Genomic DNA, 19,396 nt, shown 5'->3' on the forward strand with positions numbered 1-19,396 from the left:
AACGTCAACCGGTAGGCTCTGCTGCCCGGTCTTTCTTGCCAAGTAAAATATTTCACTTTGTTCTGTTTTTAACGCACAGTTAAAAACGGGGACATTTCCGGGGACAGGCCACCAAAAACTGGGACTGTCCCCGGAATACGGGGACGTCTGGTCACCCTAAACTATACCATCCTTACTGATTTTTTTTATTTTATTGCCTACTGCCATATTCGGTAAAACTGTTGTTGCCAGTGGGGCGTTCTGGCGTTCTTTTAGCGACGGTCCTCGACCTGGCCTTAAATACTTTTGAGGAGATATGAAATGCCATTGGAATCGTATTAACGCCCAATTGTCAAATGCTAACTATATATAATACGCAGGTAGTATGAATTCATCTGATTTTACACTAAGACGTGTCTTGTTATATATATTCGTGTTATGTCTGTATCGCAAAAATCGATCTAGCGTGTGTAAACAATAACAAACGAATACTGCGAGCTGATTGGCTGCCCGTCCTGAACTCAGCATGGTCGAAGGTCAGAGTATGATATTTCGCAGTAAATTTAAACATGGAGTCCATCTTTCATGAAAAAGTAAGCTTGTCTGTTATCTTTCTATTATTAAGTTCACAATGTGCATTCCGCTCGTTTTAAAGTAGCTTGCTAGCTAAATTGCACAAATTTACATCTGAAGTAGCTGGAGGGATTTGCCATATTACTACTCAGCTTGCTATTGATAGCTAACCTAGCTAGCTGATAAGTTATCTTTGTCCCAGTTTCCAACTTGTCTCAACTTTTACTAGACCTGGCTAGCTAGTTAACATATTTCGTCAAATGTGAAGATCGTGTAACCTATCTATATAACGTTATCTACTTTGAACTGGTAATAATGTGCAAATTATTTGTACGTTGTACGTTAACTAGCCAGCTAAGTAGCTGCTGTTGACTCATTTCCTAGCAGTTCCTGGTACAGGTTTGATTTATGCATTCATTCCTATTTACAGCAAGAGGGCTCCCTGTGTGCTCAGCATTGCCTTAACAACCTTCTGCAAGGCGAGTATTTTACCCCCGTTGACCTATCGTCCATTGCCCATCAACTGGATGAGGAGGAGAGGATGGCCGAGGGTGGTATAGGTAGTGAGGAGTACATAACGTTTTTACAGGTGAAGGAGGGTTCTTGGACTTGTTATGATATATACAGCAGTTTATTAGTGGCTTTTAGAATGTGAGCTAATGCTCTTTATTTTGTATGTATTTGCAGCAACCATCTGGTAACATGGATGACAGTGGTTTCTTTTCTATACAAGTGAGTAACAAAGCCAACTATCATGCATTATAAGTTGAAATATATGAACAATTTATCTGATAATGAATGTATCCTGATCCTCATGGTAACATTATATAAAAGAAAGTCACAAACGTTTCCAGGCTGTATCATCCAGGCTGTATCACATCCGGCCGTGATTGGGAGTCCCATAGGGCAGCGCACAATTGACCCAGCGTCGTCCGGGTTTGGCCGGGGTAGGCCGTCATTGTAAATAAGAATTTGTTCTTAACTGACTTGCCTAGTTAAATAAAAAAAAATCTGCATGCAGTGCCTTCAGGGTTACATAATGAATGCTTGAACCAGGGGTGTGGTGTTCAACGTTAATTCAACAGAAACGGTACTGTACTGAACGACCAGTTGAAGAAAGGTGTGATTATGGTGGCCCAGAGGAAGATTGTGCATGGTGTTCTGCACAAGTTTTGCCATTTCAAATGATCTCACACCCATATTGGGCTCCCAAGTGGCGCAGCAGTCTAAGGCACTGCATCTCAGTGCAAGAGGCGACACTACAGTCCCTGGTTCGAATCCAGTCTGAATCACATCTGATCTGGCTGTGATTGGGAGGCCCATATTGCGGCACACAATTGGCCCAACATCGTTCGGGTTCGGCCATCATTGTAAATAACAATTTGTTCTTAACTGACTTGCCTAGTTAAATAAAGATCACATTTTTAAAATATATATTAATCAAGCCACACCTTGCCGCACCCATCAAATATGAGCAAACATACCACAAAGGCTGTTGAAGAACAGTGCGCACCGTTTTGGGGAAACGTGTTGTTCAGTACAACCTGTCACTCAACATAGAAAACGCTGAGCCGAACTGAACGCACCCCAGGTTGTATAAACAAACAGTGGAATTAGTGCAACCAATGAACGCATAATAATCATAATATTTGGGATTGAGGGATGGAAAAAGTGGAATTAGTCAAAATCAGCATATCAAGATTACCTCATGATAACACTATTCTGTGATTTCTCCATCAGGTTATCAGCAATGCGTTATCAGTGTGGGGTTTGGAGCTGACCCTCTTCAACAGTCGAGAGTACCAGAGGCTTATGATAACCCCAATGTAAAAACACACTGGATGTGATACAAGTCTTCAAATTCCTACCTTGAAATTTTACGAATTCATTGGTTGAGTTTATATCCTCTTGGCACATCAATTTAATTAATGTCCTCATGTTTCAGAAATGAAAAGGCATTTATATGCAACTACAAGGAGCACTGGTTTACAATACGAAAACTTGGGCAACAGGTATAAGTTGTGATAAAAATGAAAATAAATACACTTTTATCATTTATAATTGATTTCACTTCAGACATCTGGGACAGATGATATAGCCTCCTGATTTAACCCTATTTGTCATTGCAGTGGTTTAATCTGAATTCATTATTGACTGGACCAGAGCTGATATCAGACACATACCTAGCCCTCTTCCTTGCACAGTTACAGCAAGAAGGTAAAACAACCTGACATATGTGATTTTCCTTGTTTATATTATTGTGCTGTTGATTTCTCAGATTTGCTAGTTGGTCAAAGAAGGCCTGTCTTCTTGCAGGGTATTCCATATTTGTGATCCGAGGAAATCTCCCAGGGTGTGACGCAGAGCAGATACTGGGGATCATGAAGGTGCAGCAGCAAGAGAGACCAAAGCTGATTGGAGAGAACGAGGCTCAGTCGAGTAGTGGCATGGGGTAAGAGAGAAAGAGTAGGCTCCAGATCACAAATGACCACCATTCCCCCATACTGTCAGATTTTGTAACATCTCAAACTTAAACATCTCAAGTAATTTGTATTTGCTAAGGGGAGAGAATTAACCCCCACAATTCTTTTCACTCTGAGTAGCAGATCATCAGGGCAGGGTAGTGTGCTGGAGACAGGCCCTGGCGTAGAAGAGGATGAGCTGAGGAAGGCCCTGGCCCTGAGTACACAGGACATGGAGGTGGAGGATGAAGAGGCTGACCTTCGCAGGGCCATACAGCTCAGCATGCAGGGTAAGGCTATATTGGGTAAGCAACAGTTACAAAATCACCCAGAATATCACACACAAAATCGATTCATGATACATTTCCTGATTTAGACCTGTATAAATGAACAGACTGCTAACACAGTCATTATGCAATTTGCATCATGTATGACAATGTGATTTTTAAAAAAGTATCTCCACACTAATATCTGTCATTTTGTCTTTGTCTGCCTAGGGCCAGTAATGAGCGATAAGTCAATGTTGAAAAGGGGGCTTGTTGCCAAGACAACATCGTCAGACCATGCACCAGGGAGTATTACAGGGGGAGCACCTCAGAGTGAGAAACTCTCAGCCGAGGAACTGCGAAGGAGGAGACAAGCCTACTTTGACAGGTGAGTGCTGTAACCTTTGGAATATTATTCTGTTTGTGTCTGTGTGCATGGCTGTGTTTATAAAAAAGACCTAGACTAGGCAACGCTAACCTGTAAATCCACTCTGTTTACCATGTAGACAGTTCCAACAGCTGGCTCAGCCCACTTCACCTAAACAATCTACAGAAAGCACAGGTAAGGGGGAAATAAGTACATACAGTAATATTTGGAGTACTACCTTATGAATTGTGCTAATAGGTTGAGACTCAAACTCAAAGAGCAAATGCTACCTTCCCTCATCTTTTCCAGAATCTGGGAAGAGTGGCACAAAGGAGGATGCACAAGCCAAACGCAGCCAGTAAGGTGGAGGGAGGTCCAGCAGAAGCCTACGTTGACTACTACCTGCCTTGGCTGGTACCCCCATCACGGGGAAACCTCATCCCCTCCTCTAACTCTTCCCATGAGCGAACATTATGGCCGGCCAGAAGGTTGACACGGCTCTCTTGGCTAGTTTGCTGACAGGTTCTAGAGAAGAAAATAACAACAATTAAAAAAGCACTAGTCTCATCTAACACAAGTGACGCTGAGGCCGGGAAGAGGGACGATGCAGTTATTTGAAGCCTGTGATGGCCTTTCTACCACAGCGCCTTCTTTGTCTAATTTGTGTGGTTTTTTTTCCTACGCATGTTATTTTCCTCTGGGAGGGGTCTTAATGGAGCCTACTTTGCCGAGGTGTGTGTGGTAGATGGGCACAATGGTGAGGTGTGTTACAGACAGGAAACCAGGAATTACCTAGGCTAATCCTCTAGCCTTCAGTATGGGAGTGCTACATGGGACCACTGGTTTGATAATGACCATCATAGTCTCTTGTCTTCTTTCACTTGGGTCTTGTAAGAGATCACCATTTCCCTAAAAAACAAAAAAAAATAGATTGGTATCCAGTAGTGAGGTGAATTCATTATTAGCTGTATTAGTGCATCATGAAAAGAAACATGTTATATAAACAGCATTATGTAGTGTGGGTTATTTTAAAGGGCTGACCTGATTTGCCACAGCTATTTTATTAAGCACCCAGGCCACCACCATGGTTCACAAACTGATTTGGTTTTTTGAAGTAGTATAGATAAACACTTTTAGTAAAATGATCAATGTCGCTAACAATTATTGTGTTTACATGGAATTGTCCAGTTCGGATGTGCCAGTTCAAAGCATGTATTACACATCCCCCCCATATTAAAATACACTGCTCAAAAAAATAAAGGGAACACTTAAACAACACAATGTAACTCCAAGTCAATCACACTTCTGTGAAATCAAACTGTCCACTTAGGAAGCAACACTGATTGACAATACATTTCACATGCTGTTGTGCAAATGGAATAGACAAAAGGTGTAAATTATAGGCAATTAGCAAGACACCCCCAAAAAAGGAGTGATTCTGCAGGTGGTGACCACAGACCACTTCTCAGTTCCTATGCTTCCTGGCTGATGTTTTGGTCACTTTTGAATGCTGGCGGTGCTCTCACTCTAGTGGTAGCATGAGACGGAGTCTACAACCCACACAAGTGGCTCAGGTAGTGCAGTTCATCCAGGATGGCACATCAATGCGAGCTGTGGCAAAAAGGTTTGCTGTGTCTGTCAGCGTAGTGTCCAGAGCATGGAGGCGCTACCAGGAGACAGTCCAGTACATCAGGAGACGTGGAGGAGGCCGTAGGAGGGCAACAACCCAGCAGCAGGACCGCTACCTCCGCCTTTGTGCAAGGAGGTGCACTGCCAGAGCCCTGCAAAATGACCTCCAGCAGGCCACAAATGTGCATGTGTCAGCATATGGTCTCACAAGGGGTCTGAGGATCTCATCTCGGTACCTAATGGCAGTCAGGCTACCTCTGGCGAGCACATGGAGGGCTGTGCGGCCCCACAAAGAAATGCCACCCCACACCTTGACTGACCCATCGCCAAAACGGTCATGCTGGAGGATGTTGCAGGCAGCAGAACGTTCTCCACGGCATCTCCAGACTCTGTCACGTCTGTCACATGTGCTCATGTGCTCAGTGTGAACCTGCTTTCATCTGTGAAGAGCAAAGGGCGCCAGTGGCGAATTTGCCAATCTTGGTGTTCTCTGGCAAATGCCAAACGTCCTGCACGGTGTTGGGCTGTAAGCACAACCCCCACCTGTGGACGTCGGGCCCTCATACCACCCTCATGGAGTCTGTTTCTGACCGTTTGAGCAGACACATGCACATTTGTGGCCTGCTGGAGGTCATTTTGCAGGGCTCTGGCAGTGCTCCTCCTTGCACAAAGGCGGAGGTAGCGGTCCTGCTGCTGGGTTGTTGCCCTCCTACGGCCTCCTCCACGTCTCCTGATGTACTGGCCTGTCTCCTGGTAGCGCCTCCATGCTCTGGACACTACGCTGACAGACACAGCAAACCTTCTTGCCACAGCTCGCATTGATGTGCCATCCTGGATGAGCTGCACTACCTGAGCCACTTGTGTGGGTTGTAGACTCCGTCTCATGCTACCACTAGAGTGAGAGCACCGCCAGCATTCAAAAGTGACCAAAACATCAGCCAGAAAGCATAGGAACTGAGAAGTGGTCTGTGGTCACCACCTGCAGAATCACTCCTTTTTTGGGGGTGTCTTGCTAATTGCCTATAATTTCCACCTTTTGTCTATTCCATTTGCACAACAGCATGTGGAATTTATTGTCAATCAGTGTTGCTTCCTAAGTGGACAGTTTGATTTCACAGAAGTGTGATTGACTTGGAGTTACATTGTGTTGTTTAAGTGTTCCCTTTATTTTTTTGAGCAGTGTAGAACTACAGTACAGTAATATCCCATGTAAAGTTTGAGATGTGCTCAAAGTTGACTTCTCTGCTAATTCCTTGATTTCAATCTATTCTTGAAATTGTTCTCGTATTTATTAGAGAACAACATTTTTACTACAGTTGTGATGACCCAATGCTTTGTTTTTTATGATTGCATAATTTTCACTTCTTGACATTCTTCAATAGGCACTAAACAATCAAATGTTTGTTATACTCCACAACACCATGTTATTACATCATGCTCATTCCTTTGCTGTACCTAAAACTTTTCTTTCCAGGAATAAAATAATATATGCTCCTACTGAAGTCTATGGAATCTTGCTTCATTGATCTATAACCATGGCTGAATTGTTTAATTAAATAATTGTCCTAATTTGTTCAAGTTGAATCATTTCCACTTTTGAAAGGGGATACTTTAGTTGTTAAGTACACCAAAATATCAGACTTGACCAGTTTGAGTAACCCTAGCCCATAGTTAATAGATAACCCTAAAGGCACACTTGCACTTTGTCTCCCCAAATAGTAAATGGAGGGTTTTGACATATCTTGCTGATACACAAGCTGAAAGGTAGGTCTGTTATTGAGAAGTATATAACTATTTGTAATAGTATATGTAGGTATATTAGATAAGATATACATTGTTGCTTTAATTGTCGAAATGTGACAATCATATTTGGGAGTTGTGATTTTGAAACCCCTAAATAGCAAACATTTATTTTGAAATTACTCAATTGAACTTTTTTCTGCCTCAGTTTACTTTGTGTATGAGTCCTGATACAATGCATTAGTAATTGATTCCAAACCTATCTCTTGCAATTTGCCCATAGGACTTATAAGCACTATTGCAGGTTGGATCAAATAAGTCACCAAAGATCTATGATGATGAAGGTGGGACTCCTTTTCCTCCTGACCTATGTCTGCACCTTCACCCCTGTCTACCAAACTCAAGAGCGGAGCCCCAACATCACAGACCTAACCTACAAGAACATGGACTTTGCCATGAATCTCTACAGAAAGATTGCAGGTTACCATGATGAAAACATATTTTTCTCACCCCTGAGCATATCCACAGCTTTTGCCACCCTCTCCATGGCAGCACAGGGTCCCACACGAGACCAGATAGTAAAGGGGCTCAACCTGGCCCACCTAGATCGGGAGAACCAGCCAGACATAATTCCAGAACTCTTCCAACACCTCCAAGGGAACATCACACAAGATGGATCAATGAAATTTGACCAGAGCACCGCCCTCTTCGTCCGCCTAACTTTTGAGGTAGAGAGAGACTTCAGTGACCAGATCAAGAAATTCTTCAACGCTGACATCAACAATGTTGACTTTGCAGATAGAAAAGCTAGCGTTGCCCTGATCAATGACTACATAATGAGAAAGACTGGTAACAAAGTCAAGGAGGTGGTCTCTAACTTGGATCCACTCACCCAACTTATGCTCATCAACACCATTTTCTTTCAGGGTGAGCAGCTATGTCATGCATTCTCTGATTTAAGCAGTTCCACCATATCACTTAAAAAACATTACATTTTACTGGTTAGTATGTTTAGTTTAGACTTGGGTCTACCATAATTGTATCCCATCAGTATATCTTATTTAAAGATATACCGATAAAATCTTATTTAAAGATATACTGATGGGATACAATTATGGTAGACCCATGTTTTAATACATTTAATTTTCAAAGTTAAATTGCATTGCCTAAAATACCACAATAACACATTTTCTTCCCAACAAATATGCTTTGTCATATTTGGAACTTAGGTGAATGGCAGATGCCCTTCAACCCCAATCACACAGAAAATGGACGCTTCTTTATTGACAACTACAACATTGTCCAGGTGCCCATGATGTTTAGAATGGAGGATAAATTCTACACAATGGATGACATTCCCCTGAAAGCCAAGGTGCTGAAGCTACCATACCGGGAGGGCATTTCAATGCTTATTCTGCTACCCAACAAAGGCCTGGATTATACCACAATAGATGACGAGATCACAGCTAAGAGATTCCTCAGCTGGATCAAAAACCTGAAAAAAATGTAAATAGAAAAGTCAAGTGTATTTTGTGATGAAACATTGCAAAATTCCATTGGTTTTTGTAAGCGGTGTTTTGTATTGTATGAAAGTTGTCTGTTATTTCACAGGAAACTGGAAGTTCAACTGCCCAAGTTCAAGATGGAGCAATCTTACGCCATGCACAGCATCCTTCCAGATTTGGGCATATCCAGTATCTTCCATGACACCGCTAACCTCACTAGGTTGAGCAAAGACCCAGGCCTGAAGGTGTCAGAGGTCAGTTGGATTAACAGGCCTTAACCAATTTCCATCTATATCAATTGAGAAATATATAATTAAACTACACACTGTGGATAAATAACAAATAACATATAATTGCAATGATCATTTGGTTGCAGGTGTTGCACAAGGCAGTGATCGAGGTGGATGAGAGAGGCACCACTGCCGCTGCTGCCACAGAAGGCACCATCACTGGATATGCCTTACCCTCTTCCTTCATCGTCAACCGACCATTCTTATTTTTTATTTACCATGAGGCCACTAACAGCTTGTTGTTCATGGGCCGAGTGATTGACCCCACCAAAAACTGATTGTAAAGAGTACTATGTATTTGGTGTCTGGAGAGGTGTTGTACATGTAATATGTTCAATTTGTATGTATTAAAAGGTGAACAGATATTCAACTGGTTTGGTGATCTTCCTAATATAAAGACTGTAACCTGAACATTTCAACCCTGCCTGAGTCCTTAAATGAAAGGCACGTATCACATATTATCTAAAAAATTAAGCAAATATGACCAACGTTAGAGTCCAATTAATGTTACATTATAGATAACCTTTTCATATGTAGTCTGTCTGAGCTGCATTGTCAATGATGTCTTCTCCATCACTTCAGACACACATTCCAGCAACTCTGCTCAAGCTGAATGGTTACTAATAAAGTTTTTCAAACCACGTGATCACAATTGACATGGCTGCGTCCTCGTGTCATATCTGAGTCGAATCAAGTCGTGTGATTTATCCTTATCGGAGGAATTTCCTGTGAACAGTCAAAGGTTGTTTATTTATTTGTTAATCTGTTTATGCAGCTGTATTCCGTGGAACTGTACTGAATATGAATTAATTTGTGGTGCAGCGTGTGTCATGTGGACAGCTATAAAATAGCTAGCTACCATGCTGATGTTGTTCTATCTAATATGTCCGACTGGCTAGCTAGGTTACACCTTTCAATGACTTAGATAGTGAATAGTTCCCTTTATTATATTTGTTTTCACCAGCTATAACACGTACCAGTTAGAATACAGCAATTCAAGGGGTTTTATCTACCAGTAGCTGCTAGTTACAACTGATGCGTTTGTTGTCATCATAGCTAGCTAGTTTGCTAATGGCTAGCTACTTCAGCTACACGCTTTGGTTAAGGACACTTTTTGTAACAATCTAGCCTGCGCTTTGTACTGTACTAAGATCAAAATATCTAATTGGAATACACAGAATTGTTCATTTTACTGTTGATCATGAATGTAGTCTTAATCATTAACTGTGGAACTGTTATCTATTCATAGAAAATGAAGCCCAACAGGAGCCAGATGAAAAATATGCGCCCTTTCTCTCGGCCGAAGTCAGCCAAACGGGGGATCCATGTGAAGGGTAGCTGGAAAGCAGTAGAACTGGACCCCAGTCTCTTCTCAGAAGAGGGCATGGGGGGACTGGTCTGTTTTGAGGAGCTGACAGACTACCGCCTGATTGACTCTGCCAAGGAAGAAGCTAAAGCAGAAGCTAAAGCAGAAAAAGATAAAAAGAAGAGAGAAGAAAGAAAAGAAAAGAAAAAAGCTAAGAAAAGAAAGGCTAGTGAGGGAGATAAGGATGGAGGGAAACAGGAGGAGGTATGTGAGGGAGGTAGTGACAAAAATGAAACGTCCGAAAAACCAGCTAGGAAGAAGAATAAAAAGAAAACAGCTCAACAAAATGATCCAACCACACAGGATGATGTTTCTGTGGACAGTAAAGTGAAAAGTGAGGAGGTGAGGGACGAAGTCCAAAACCTTGAAAATGGTTCAGAGAACGTTGTGGTCAAGGAGGAAAAGGAAAAAGGCCCTGATGAAACTGTCTCACAAGATGCTGTTACGTGTCCTGAGGATGCTCAGCCACAATCTAACAATACAAAGACTGATGGCAAACATAAGAAAAAGAGGGAAAAGAAAAGAAAGGTAGAAAAGCAGACAGTCCCAGAGTCACAGACAGAGTTACCCCTTCAAGGCAAAATGTCTAAACTCTCCAAAAAGAAAGCAAAGAATTGGACCAATGCGGCACGCTCTGGTTCTGACCAAAACTCAGATGTGACAGCGTGGAAGGATCTGTTTGTCCCTGACCAAGTGTTGAAGGCACTGAGCAGTCTAGGGTTCGGATCACCCACGGCCATTCAAGCTCTGGCATTGCCACCTGCTATCAGAGACCATATGGACATTGTTGGGGCCGCCGAGACGGGTAGTGGTAAGACGCTGTCTTTCGGCATCCCCATGATCCATCATATCCTGGAGTGGAAGAAGGGAGTAGATGAAAGTGAGGGGGTGACGGATGGCCAGACTGAGCCAGGAACACAGGTGGAAAGCTTGTACCTGCCGACTGTGGAAGAATCTATAGAGACTGAGACAAGTATTTCCATGGACACCAGCAACGGGGTCACTGAGCCAGCTCCAAAGACCAGTGCTGAGTCTAAAGAGGCCTGTACTGAGGAAACCACAGAGCAGGAAGATCCACAAGAGCAGGGGAGTGAAGATGTAGCAGAGGAAGACAATGCTGCTGATGACAAAGAAATCATTGAGGAGGGTGACGAAAAAACAATTGAGGAGGAGGATGATGAAGAAATATATCAGGAGGACGAGGATGAGAGTGACTCTGAAAAGATGGGGTGCGTCAAAGTAATTGAGAATATGGAGTTTGACTTTGACAACACAGCAGAAGATGATACTCTGAAAGTCAGTGAGAAACAGCCATTGTTAGGGTTGGTTCTGTGCCCTACCAGGGAGCTGGCTGTACAGGTGAAACATCACATTGATGCTGTGGCCAAGTTTACTGGTGAGTGTGAAAGCCAGTGAGAAACCACTGATTCATAAAAAATGTGATAACCCTATTCATGAAGTAGGTGTGGGCTTTCAAGAATCTGATTTGAATGAGATTTCACAAAGCTATTTAAATGAATAGATTCAACTGTGTTCCTGTGTGCAGGTATAAAAACAGCGATTGTGGTCGGTGGAATGGCTCAGCAGAAACAGATCAGGATGCTGAAACGGAGACCTGAGATCATCATTGCTACTCCAGGACGCCTGTGGGAGATGATCAAAGAGAGGCATCCACATCTGGTCAACCTAAGGCAGCTAAGGTATATAAAATACAAAATGTGTAGTTTTATGACATTACATGTAGGCCGTACTTGGCAACAAAAAGGTGAATTACCTACACAGCACATACAAGTAAACTGTAAGAAGTCAGGATGTGAGCTGAAGCAGTTTGTTTTGGTAGCGTCAATGTAATCAGTAGTGTGTTTAAATAGTTGGTATAATGCATGTTCAATGCAGATGTTTGTCCATATCTGGCCTGGATTTTTTCTTTTTTTGCTTCTTACCAGTCATGATTTAATTAATTTTTTCATAGGTGCCTAGTCATTGACGAAGCAGACCGCATGGTGGAAAGAGGCCATTTTGCTGAGCTGGAAAGTCTGCTGGAGATGCTGAACACTGTCCAGTTCAACCCAAAGAGGCAGACATTTGTGTTCTCCGCCACCCTGACCATGGCCCACAGCTTGCCCACCCGTGTCCTGCAGAAGAAGGGCAAGAAGGTGGACCAGAGAAGCAAGCTGGAGGTCCTTATGGAGAAAGTGGGGATCAGGTCCAAGCCTAAAGTCATTGATCTGACCCGGAAGGAGGCTACAGTCGAGACCCTGACTGAGACACGGATACACTGTGAAAAGGAAGAGAAGGATTTCTTCCTGTACTACTTCCTGCTCCAGTATCCAGGCCGGACTATGGTGTTTGCCAACAGTATTGACTGCATCAAGCGGCTTAACTCTCTGCTGGTCATCCTGGACCGTACTCCACTGCCACTGCATGCCAACATGCACCAGAAGCAGCGCCTAAAGAACCTTGAGAGGTTCGCTGAGAGGGAGAGGTAAGGCATAGAAAAATGACATGTATATGCTGCAGGCTAGTTATTATCTATATCGGTTTAGTTATGGATTGGATTAGCCTTGGTCAGCAAATTTGTCTCTACCATAAACTATTTTGACTATAGTACACATTGATGTTTACAGCTGTGTGCTCCTGACAACTGATGTGGCAGCAAGAGGGCTGGACATTCCAAATGTTCAACACGTCATTCATTACCAGGTATGCATTTTGACACCTTTGGTGGCTTCCTGTCATGCTTTGTCTCTGACAGTTATTCCTTAAATTAAGACATTATTGTGTGTCTCAGGTTCCAAGGACATCAGAGACTTATGTCCACCGCAGTGGTAGGACAGCACGAGCCACCAAAGAGGGGCTCAGTTTGCTCCTGGTTGGGCCAGATGACATGATGAACTTCAAGAAAATTTACAGAGCTCTGGGAAAGGATGAGGAGGTTCCCATGTTTCCCATACAGAGCAAGTGCATGGCTCCCATCAAGGTAGGCACCTAACCAGGCACCTATATTTGATCACATGATGATCAATCTGAGCTAGGAGCTGCACATATTTACTTCTCTTTCATAATATGACATATGGTACAATGTTTTGTCTGGCCTTGACAGGAGCGAGTCAACATGGCCAGGAAGATAGAGAAGATTGAGTTCCACAACAGCAGAGAGAAGCACCACAACTCTTGGTTTAAGCAAGCAGCAGAAGCTCTGGAGGTGGATCTTGATGATGATGTTTTGCTTGGTAAGACTACATAATTCAATTAGTTATCTAGGAGTGGGAGGTTGCCTCATGAGAAACCCAGACATTAAAGGGACTTACATCAATAGATAAGTGACATTTTGTTTTTTCAGGGGGGGGGAAGGATGAGGAGGATGACCGGCAGCAACAGAAGATGGTGAAGGGCATGAAGAAGCACCTGAAACACCTGATTTCTCAGCCTGTATTCAAGAATGTGATGAAGACCAAATACCCCACACAGATGGGTAAGCTCTCCCTGCCCAACATGCCTCTACATGGTTTGGAAACGGCCTTGACCAGTGTCTCCAATCAGAAGAAAAGACAGAAACAAAAGAAAAAGCAGCAGTAGTGTTAATGAGTGTAGTCTCAATTAGAATGTCACATTTAATTTTCAGAAATGGAAATACAGTGCAATTATTGTAACATTTTCACATAAAACGATTTTAAGAGATATCAGAGTCTTGTTTTTATTTATATTTTTTGCAACATTCAAGAAAGTGGAGAGGAGTTTACCGCATTTGAGTTTACTGTACAGTACATTCAGAAAGTATTCAGACCCCTTGACTTTCTCCACATTTTGTTACGTTACAGCCTTATTCTAAAATTAATCAAATTGTTTTTTTTCCTGTCAATCTACAGACAATACCTCAATGATAAAGCAAAAACAGGTTTTTATGTTTGCATGTGTATAAAAAAAACGGATCACATTTACATAAGTATTCAGACCCTTTACTCAGTACTTTGTTGAAGCACCTTTGCCAGCGATTACAGAATCGAGTCTTCTTGGGTATGACGCTACAAGCTTGGGACACCTGTATTTGAGGAGTTCCTTGCATTCTTTGCAGATCCTCTCAAGCTCTGTCAGGTTGGACAGGGAGCGTTGCTGCACAGATATTTTCAGGTCTCTCCCGAGATGTTTAATGGTGTTCAAGTCTGGTCTTTGGCTGGGCCACTCAAGGACATTCAGAGACTTGTCCTGAAGCCACTCCTGCGTTGTCTTGGCTGTGTGCTGAGGGTCGTTGTCCTTCTCCCAGGTCTGAGCGCCCTGGCGCGGGTTTTCATGAAAGATCTCTCTACTTTGCTCTGTTAATCTTTCCCTCAATCCTGACTAGTCTCCCAGTCCCTGCCGCTGAAAAACATCCCCACAGCATGATGTTGGCACCACCATGCTTCACGGTAGGGATGGTGCCAGGTTGCCTCCAGGCCAAAGAGTTCAATCTTGGTTTCATCAGACCAGAGAATCTTGTTTCTCATGGTCAGAGTCCTTTAGGTGCCTTTTGGAAAACTCCAAGCGGGCTGTCGTGCCTTTTACTGAGCAGTGGCATCCGTTTGGCCACTACCATAAAGGCCTGATTTGGTTGCCGAGATGGTTGTCCTTCTGGAAGGTTCTCCCATCTCCACAGAGGAACTCTGGAGCTCTGTCAAAGTGACCATCGGGTTCCTGGTCACCTCCCTGACAAGACCCTTTTCCCCCGATTGCTCAGTTTGGCCGGGCGGCCAGCTCTAGGAAGTCTTGGTGGTTCCAAACTTCTTCCTTTTAAGAATGATGGAGGCCACTGTATTCTTGAGGACCTTCAATGCTGCAGACATTTGTTGGTACCCTTCCCCAGATCTGTGCCTCGACACAATCCTGTTTCGACGCTCTACGGACAATTTCTATGACCTCGTGGCTTGGTTTTTTTCTCTGCCATGCACTGTCTATTGTGGGGCCTTCTATAGACAGGTGTGTGCCGTTCCAAATCATGTCCAATCAATTGAATTTACGACAGGTAGACTCCAATCAAGTTGTAGAAATATCTCAAGGATGATCAATGGAAACAGGATGCACCTGAGTTTAATTTCGAGTCTCATTGCAAAGCGTCTGAATACTTATTTACATAAGGTACTTATTTTTTTATTTTAAATACATTTGCAAAAATGACTAAACCTGTTTTCGCTTTGTCATTATGGGGTATTGTATGTAGATAAATTATTGAATCAATTTTAGAATAAGTAATGTAACAAAGTGGGAAAAGTCAAGGGGTCTGAATACTTTCCGAATGCACTGTATATTACAGAACAATGCTACAAACTTTGTTTTTTTACTCTTAAAATAAATGATTAACACAACTTCCTGTAAACCTGAGATATGTGGAGTCCCTTATCAGGCCCCTCAATGGCAATGATATGGGTAGACAATGTCGTAGTGGGCTGTTTTGTAGAGGAGGTGTAGGGAGGGCTGGGTTCCCTCTGGAATGGTGTGGTGGGCCAGACGCTGTCCGTCTCCCCCCTCCATGGAAGCAATGTGGATGCTAACGCCTAAGGCCTCCGACAGAGCCAGGATATCTATGTGGTCACACTCCATTGCCATGGTTTCCACTTCCTGGATAAGTCAAGAATGGACATTATGTATCTACCCATGCAGAAACATCATGCTGTGTGGTCAATACAAATGTTGATGGGTTTGATCATAAATTACAGTTACCAAAAAAGTGTCATGTCAGTGAGTGGTCCCTGGCTCCAGAGTGGCACAGCGGTCTAAGGCACTTCATCTGTGCTAGAGGCATCACTACAGACCCTGGTACGATTCCAGGCTGTATCACAACCGGCCGTGATTGGGACTCTCATAGGGCGGCGCACAATTGCCCCAGCATCGTCCGGTTTAGGGTTTGGCTGGGGTAGGCCGTCATTGTAAATAAGCATTTGTTCTTAACTGACTTGCCTACTTAAATAAAAAAAGAAATACCCAATTTACTTTCATTTATTGCACCACCACTAGAGTGCAGCAAAACACTTTCAGACACTAGTTTTGAGTGGTGAGAAACTCATTGGGACAAGGTCGAATTGTCTATGGAGAAAATCAGCAGCACCAGGCACACTTCCATGGCATATTAACGAAACCGGAGACGATAGCAATATGGTATTGAGCGTAACTCATACTTACTTGAGTGCAGTAAACCTTGAGACTGGGTGCCTCCACAAAGTGGCTGAAGAAGTCTGCATGGTTTTGCAGGTAGACTAATGTGAGCAGCCTGATGTATTGCACCATACTGTCAAAGGTAGTTTGCTCATTAAAGAGCTAGAGCAATGTGTCACCATGCTCATCAGCTTCACATTGTTCCAGAACACCGACAAACTAAAAGCTGAACTGTCCGATAATTAACCCTTGTCATTAATCAACAAGCTTCAGTTACATGAGTCTGATGGTTATTATTGTGAAAATGCAATATTTGATTTTAGAAAATAGTACCAAGGTAGATACATGTACATTTACCATGTTAAGCAAGTCTTTGAAAGAGTTCTCATCAAAGCCTGCAGCCAATAACTCTGCCACTTTGTACCACTGTTTCTTTGAATTTGAGAGAAATTATGCATATTCCTCCATTATTTTGAAGTGGAAAAGCCACACGCAGGCAAAGGCACATTCTTGGAATCCAAAACATTCTACAAATGCACATGGCAAAGGCTATGCGTAGGAAGGAATTTACCTTTGCAAAGCTCTGTCATTTTGCAACAATGATTCCAGGTGTCCAAAGCATAGGGCTCTGTAAAAGCAATTGCCATCTCTCCTGATTTCCCGCATGTACTTATACTGGCTGCAAATGTCCTTCAAAACAGAAGAGATGTTTGAATTTGACTAATTCAAAAACAGTAACAAGTCATTTCACTAGCCTATCTTATATTTTATTTAATACCTCTGATTTGACTAATTAACAGTTAGTCCATATCATTTATGTTAACACTTTTTTAGTTTCCTTATTATTGTCATTTCATTACAATTGTTTCAAGATAGCCAAGGCATATCTATCCAATGAAGTCGGGGATCTCACAGCAGACAAGTAAAGCTTTGTATGTAGGTAGCATTTCACGTTATGATCTTTCTTGTCAGCCTTTTGCAATGGCTAGCTAGCTATATGAATAGGCATTACCCAATACTTTGCCACTTCCACCTCTAGTAGATATTTCTTCTCTACTTGAAAACAACTGTTGTGTGTCCATCTGTGAAGAACAGTCGTTTGCTAAATTAATAGAAGTCTAAATGGTGTACTGACAATAGTAAAAAGTAATGCTTTGTTAATTCCTACGTTCAAAATGTTTTGTTGCTAAAAGATAACATTACCATACCTGAGGCGTCTCCAAGAATAGTCATAAGACAAACTAAACAACTTCTTTGCTCGCTTTGAAGATAATACAGTGCCACTGACACGGCCCACTACCAAAACCTGCGGGCTCTCCTTCACCGCAGCCAACGTGAGTAAAACATTTAAATGTGTTTACCCTCGCAAGGCTGCTGGCCCAGGCGGCATCCCTAGCTGCGTCCTCAGACTAGCTTTGAGAGACTAGTCAAGGATCATATCCCCTCCACCCTACCTGACACCCTAGACCCAGAACATTTTGCTTACTGCCCCAATAGGTCCACAGACAACGCAATCACACTGCCCTAACTCATCTGGACAAGAGGAATACCTATGTAAGAATGCTGTTCATTGATTACAGCTCAGCATTTAACACCATAGTACCCTCCAAACTCGTCATTAAGCTCGAGACCTTGGGTCTCGACCCCGCCCTCTGCAACTGGGTCCTGGACTTTCTGACAGGCCGCCCCCCCAGGTGGTGAGGGTAGGAAACAACATCTCCACCCCACTGAACCTCAACACTGGGGCCCCACAAGGGTGTGTTCTCAGCCCCCTCCTGTACTCCCTGTTCACCCATGACTGTGTGGCCATGCACGCCTCCAACTCAATCATCAAGTTTGCAGACAACACTACAGTGGTAGGCTTGATTACCAACAACGACGAGACGGCCTACAGGGAGGTGGTGAGGGTCCTGGGAGTGGGGTGTCAGGAAAATAACCTCACACTCAACGTCAACAAAACAAAGGAGATGATCGTGGACTTCAGGAAACAGCAGATGGAGCACCCCTCTATCCACATCGACGGGACAGTAGTGGAGAAGGTGGACATTTTTAAGTTCCTCTGCGTACACATCACAAACTGAAATGGTCCACCCACACAGACTGCGTGGTGAAGAAGGTGCAACAGCACCTCTTCAACCTCAGGCGGCTGAAGAAATGTGGCTTGTCACCAAAAACACTCAAACTTTTACACATGCACAATTGAGAGCATCCTGTCGGGCTATATCACCGCCTGGTACGGCAACTGCTAGGCCCACAACCGTAAGGCTCTCCAGAGGGTAGTGAGGTCTGCACAACGCATCACTGGAGGCAAACTACCTTCCCTCCAGGACACCTAGACCATCCGATGTCACAGGAAGGCCAAAAAGATCATCAAGGACAACAACCACCTGAGCCACTGCCTGTTCACCCCGCTATCATCCAGAAGGCGAGGTCAGTACAGGTGCATCAAAGCTGGGACCGAGAGACTGAAAAAGGCCATCAGATTGTTAAACAGCCATCACTAACATTGAGTGGCTGCTGCCAACATACTGACTCAAATCTCTAGCCACTTAAATAATAAAAAATTGGATGTAATGTATCACTAGTCACTTTAAACAATGCCACTTTATATAATGTTTACTTACCCTACATTACTCATCTCATATGTATATACTGTACTCTATACCATCTACTGCATCTTGCCTATGCCATTCGGGCCGTCGCTCATCCATATATTTATATGTACATATTCTTATTCATTCCTTTACACTTGTGTGAATAAGGTAGTTGTTGTGAAATTGTTAGATTTACTTGTTAGTTATTACTGCACGGTCGGAACTAGAAGCACAAGCATTTCGCTACTCTCGCATTAACATCTGCTAACCATGTGTATGTGACCAATAAAATATGATTTGATTTTTAATTGTCTGTCCACCTTCATAAAGACTAGGTTAGCATGCTACTAAGATAAACATGGATAACTAAGTAGAAACACATATTTCCACAAATTGTCATCCTGTCTCGCAAGGCTAAGCGCGTGGCAAAATACAACTGTTGTACGCAATAAAAAGTGGAATGAAATGTAACATCGAAAGACATAATAGATTAAATGTT

At 43.0% G+C, this 19,396-nt stretch overlaps 3 protein-coding genes, 1 long non-coding RNA gene and 1 pseudogene across 5 annotated transcripts; 3 read left to right on the plus strand and 2 right to left on the minus strand.

The window, feature by feature from the left end:
- The first annotated feature begins 456 nt into the window (after nucleotides 1-456).
- On the plus strand, nucleotides 457-4,792 carry LOC139530873 (ataxin-3-like). Of its 2 annotated transcripts, none has more exons than XM_071327637.1 (11): nucleotides 457-572; nucleotides 983-1,141; nucleotides 1,240-1,284; nucleotides 2,293-2,378; nucleotides 2,498-2,564; nucleotides 2,682-2,769; nucleotides 2,869-3,004; nucleotides 3,156-3,319; nucleotides 3,512-3,668; nucleotides 3,787-3,842; nucleotides 3,957-4,792. In XM_071327637.1, exons 1-11 carry the CDS (start codon nucleotides 549-551, stop codon nucleotides 4,007-4,009), a joined length of 1,035 nt encoding a protein of 344 aa, XP_071183738.1. In that variant the 5' UTR covers nucleotides 457-548; the 3' UTR covers nucleotides 4,010-4,792. The 2 variants fall into 2 exon arrangements, with proteins under 2 accessions (XP_071183738.1, XP_071183739.1); XM_071327638.1 differs by having other exon boundaries at nucleotides 3,156-3,304.
- On the minus strand, nucleotides 2,567-3,959 carry LOC139530876 (uncharacterized). Its single transcript, XR_011666143.1, has 2 exons — nucleotides 3,759-3,959; nucleotides 2,567-3,310 (listed from the first exon to the last, which is right to left on the minus strand). It is a non-coding gene; the product is annotated as an uncharacterized lncRNA (long non-coding RNA).
- A 2,119-nt stretch (nucleotides 4,793-6,911) lies between the features above and the next one.
- Nucleotides 6,912-9,176, plus strand: serpina10b (serpin peptidase inhibitor, clade A (alpha-1 antiproteinase, antitrypsin), member 10b). The gene is made up of 5 exons (XM_071327643.1): nucleotides 6,912-7,040; nucleotides 7,300-7,943; nucleotides 8,246-8,522; nucleotides 8,628-8,775; nucleotides 8,898-9,176. The coding sequence occupies exons 2-5, from the start codon at nucleotides 7,349-7,351 to the stop codon at nucleotides 9,087-9,089; spliced, it is 1,212 nt and encodes a 403-aa protein (XP_071183744.1). The 5' UTR covers nucleotides 6,912-7,040; nucleotides 7,300-7,348; the 3' UTR covers nucleotides 9,090-9,176.
- Nucleotides 9,177-9,306: 130 nt separating this feature from the next.
- On the plus strand, nucleotides 9,307-13,858 carry ddx24 (DEAD (Asp-Glu-Ala-Asp) box helicase 24). The gene is made up of 8 exons (XM_071327642.1): nucleotides 9,307-9,553; nucleotides 10,061-11,573; nucleotides 11,724-11,877; nucleotides 12,150-12,662; nucleotides 12,805-12,880; nucleotides 12,969-13,157; nucleotides 13,281-13,410; nucleotides 13,521-13,858. The coding sequence occupies exons 2-8, from the start codon at nucleotides 10,064-10,066 to the stop codon at nucleotides 13,754-13,756; spliced, it is 2,808 nt and encodes a 935-aa protein (XP_071183743.1). The 5' UTR covers nucleotides 9,307-9,553; nucleotides 10,061-10,063; the 3' UTR covers nucleotides 13,757-13,858.
- A 1,682-nt stretch (nucleotides 13,859-15,540) lies between these two features.
- On the minus strand, nucleotides 15,541-17,385 carry LOC139531007 (ubiquitin thioesterase OTUB2-like; annotated as a pseudogene).
- Nucleotides 17,386-19,396: the final 2,011 nt, after the last annotated feature.

This window comes from Salvelinus alpinus, chromosome 9 (assembly GCF_045679555.1).
Source record: "Salvelinus alpinus chromosome 9, SLU_Salpinus.1, whole genome shotgun sequence".
Lineage (NCBI taxonomy): Eukaryota > Metazoa > Chordata > Actinopteri > Salmoniformes > Salmonidae > Salvelinus > Salvelinus alpinus.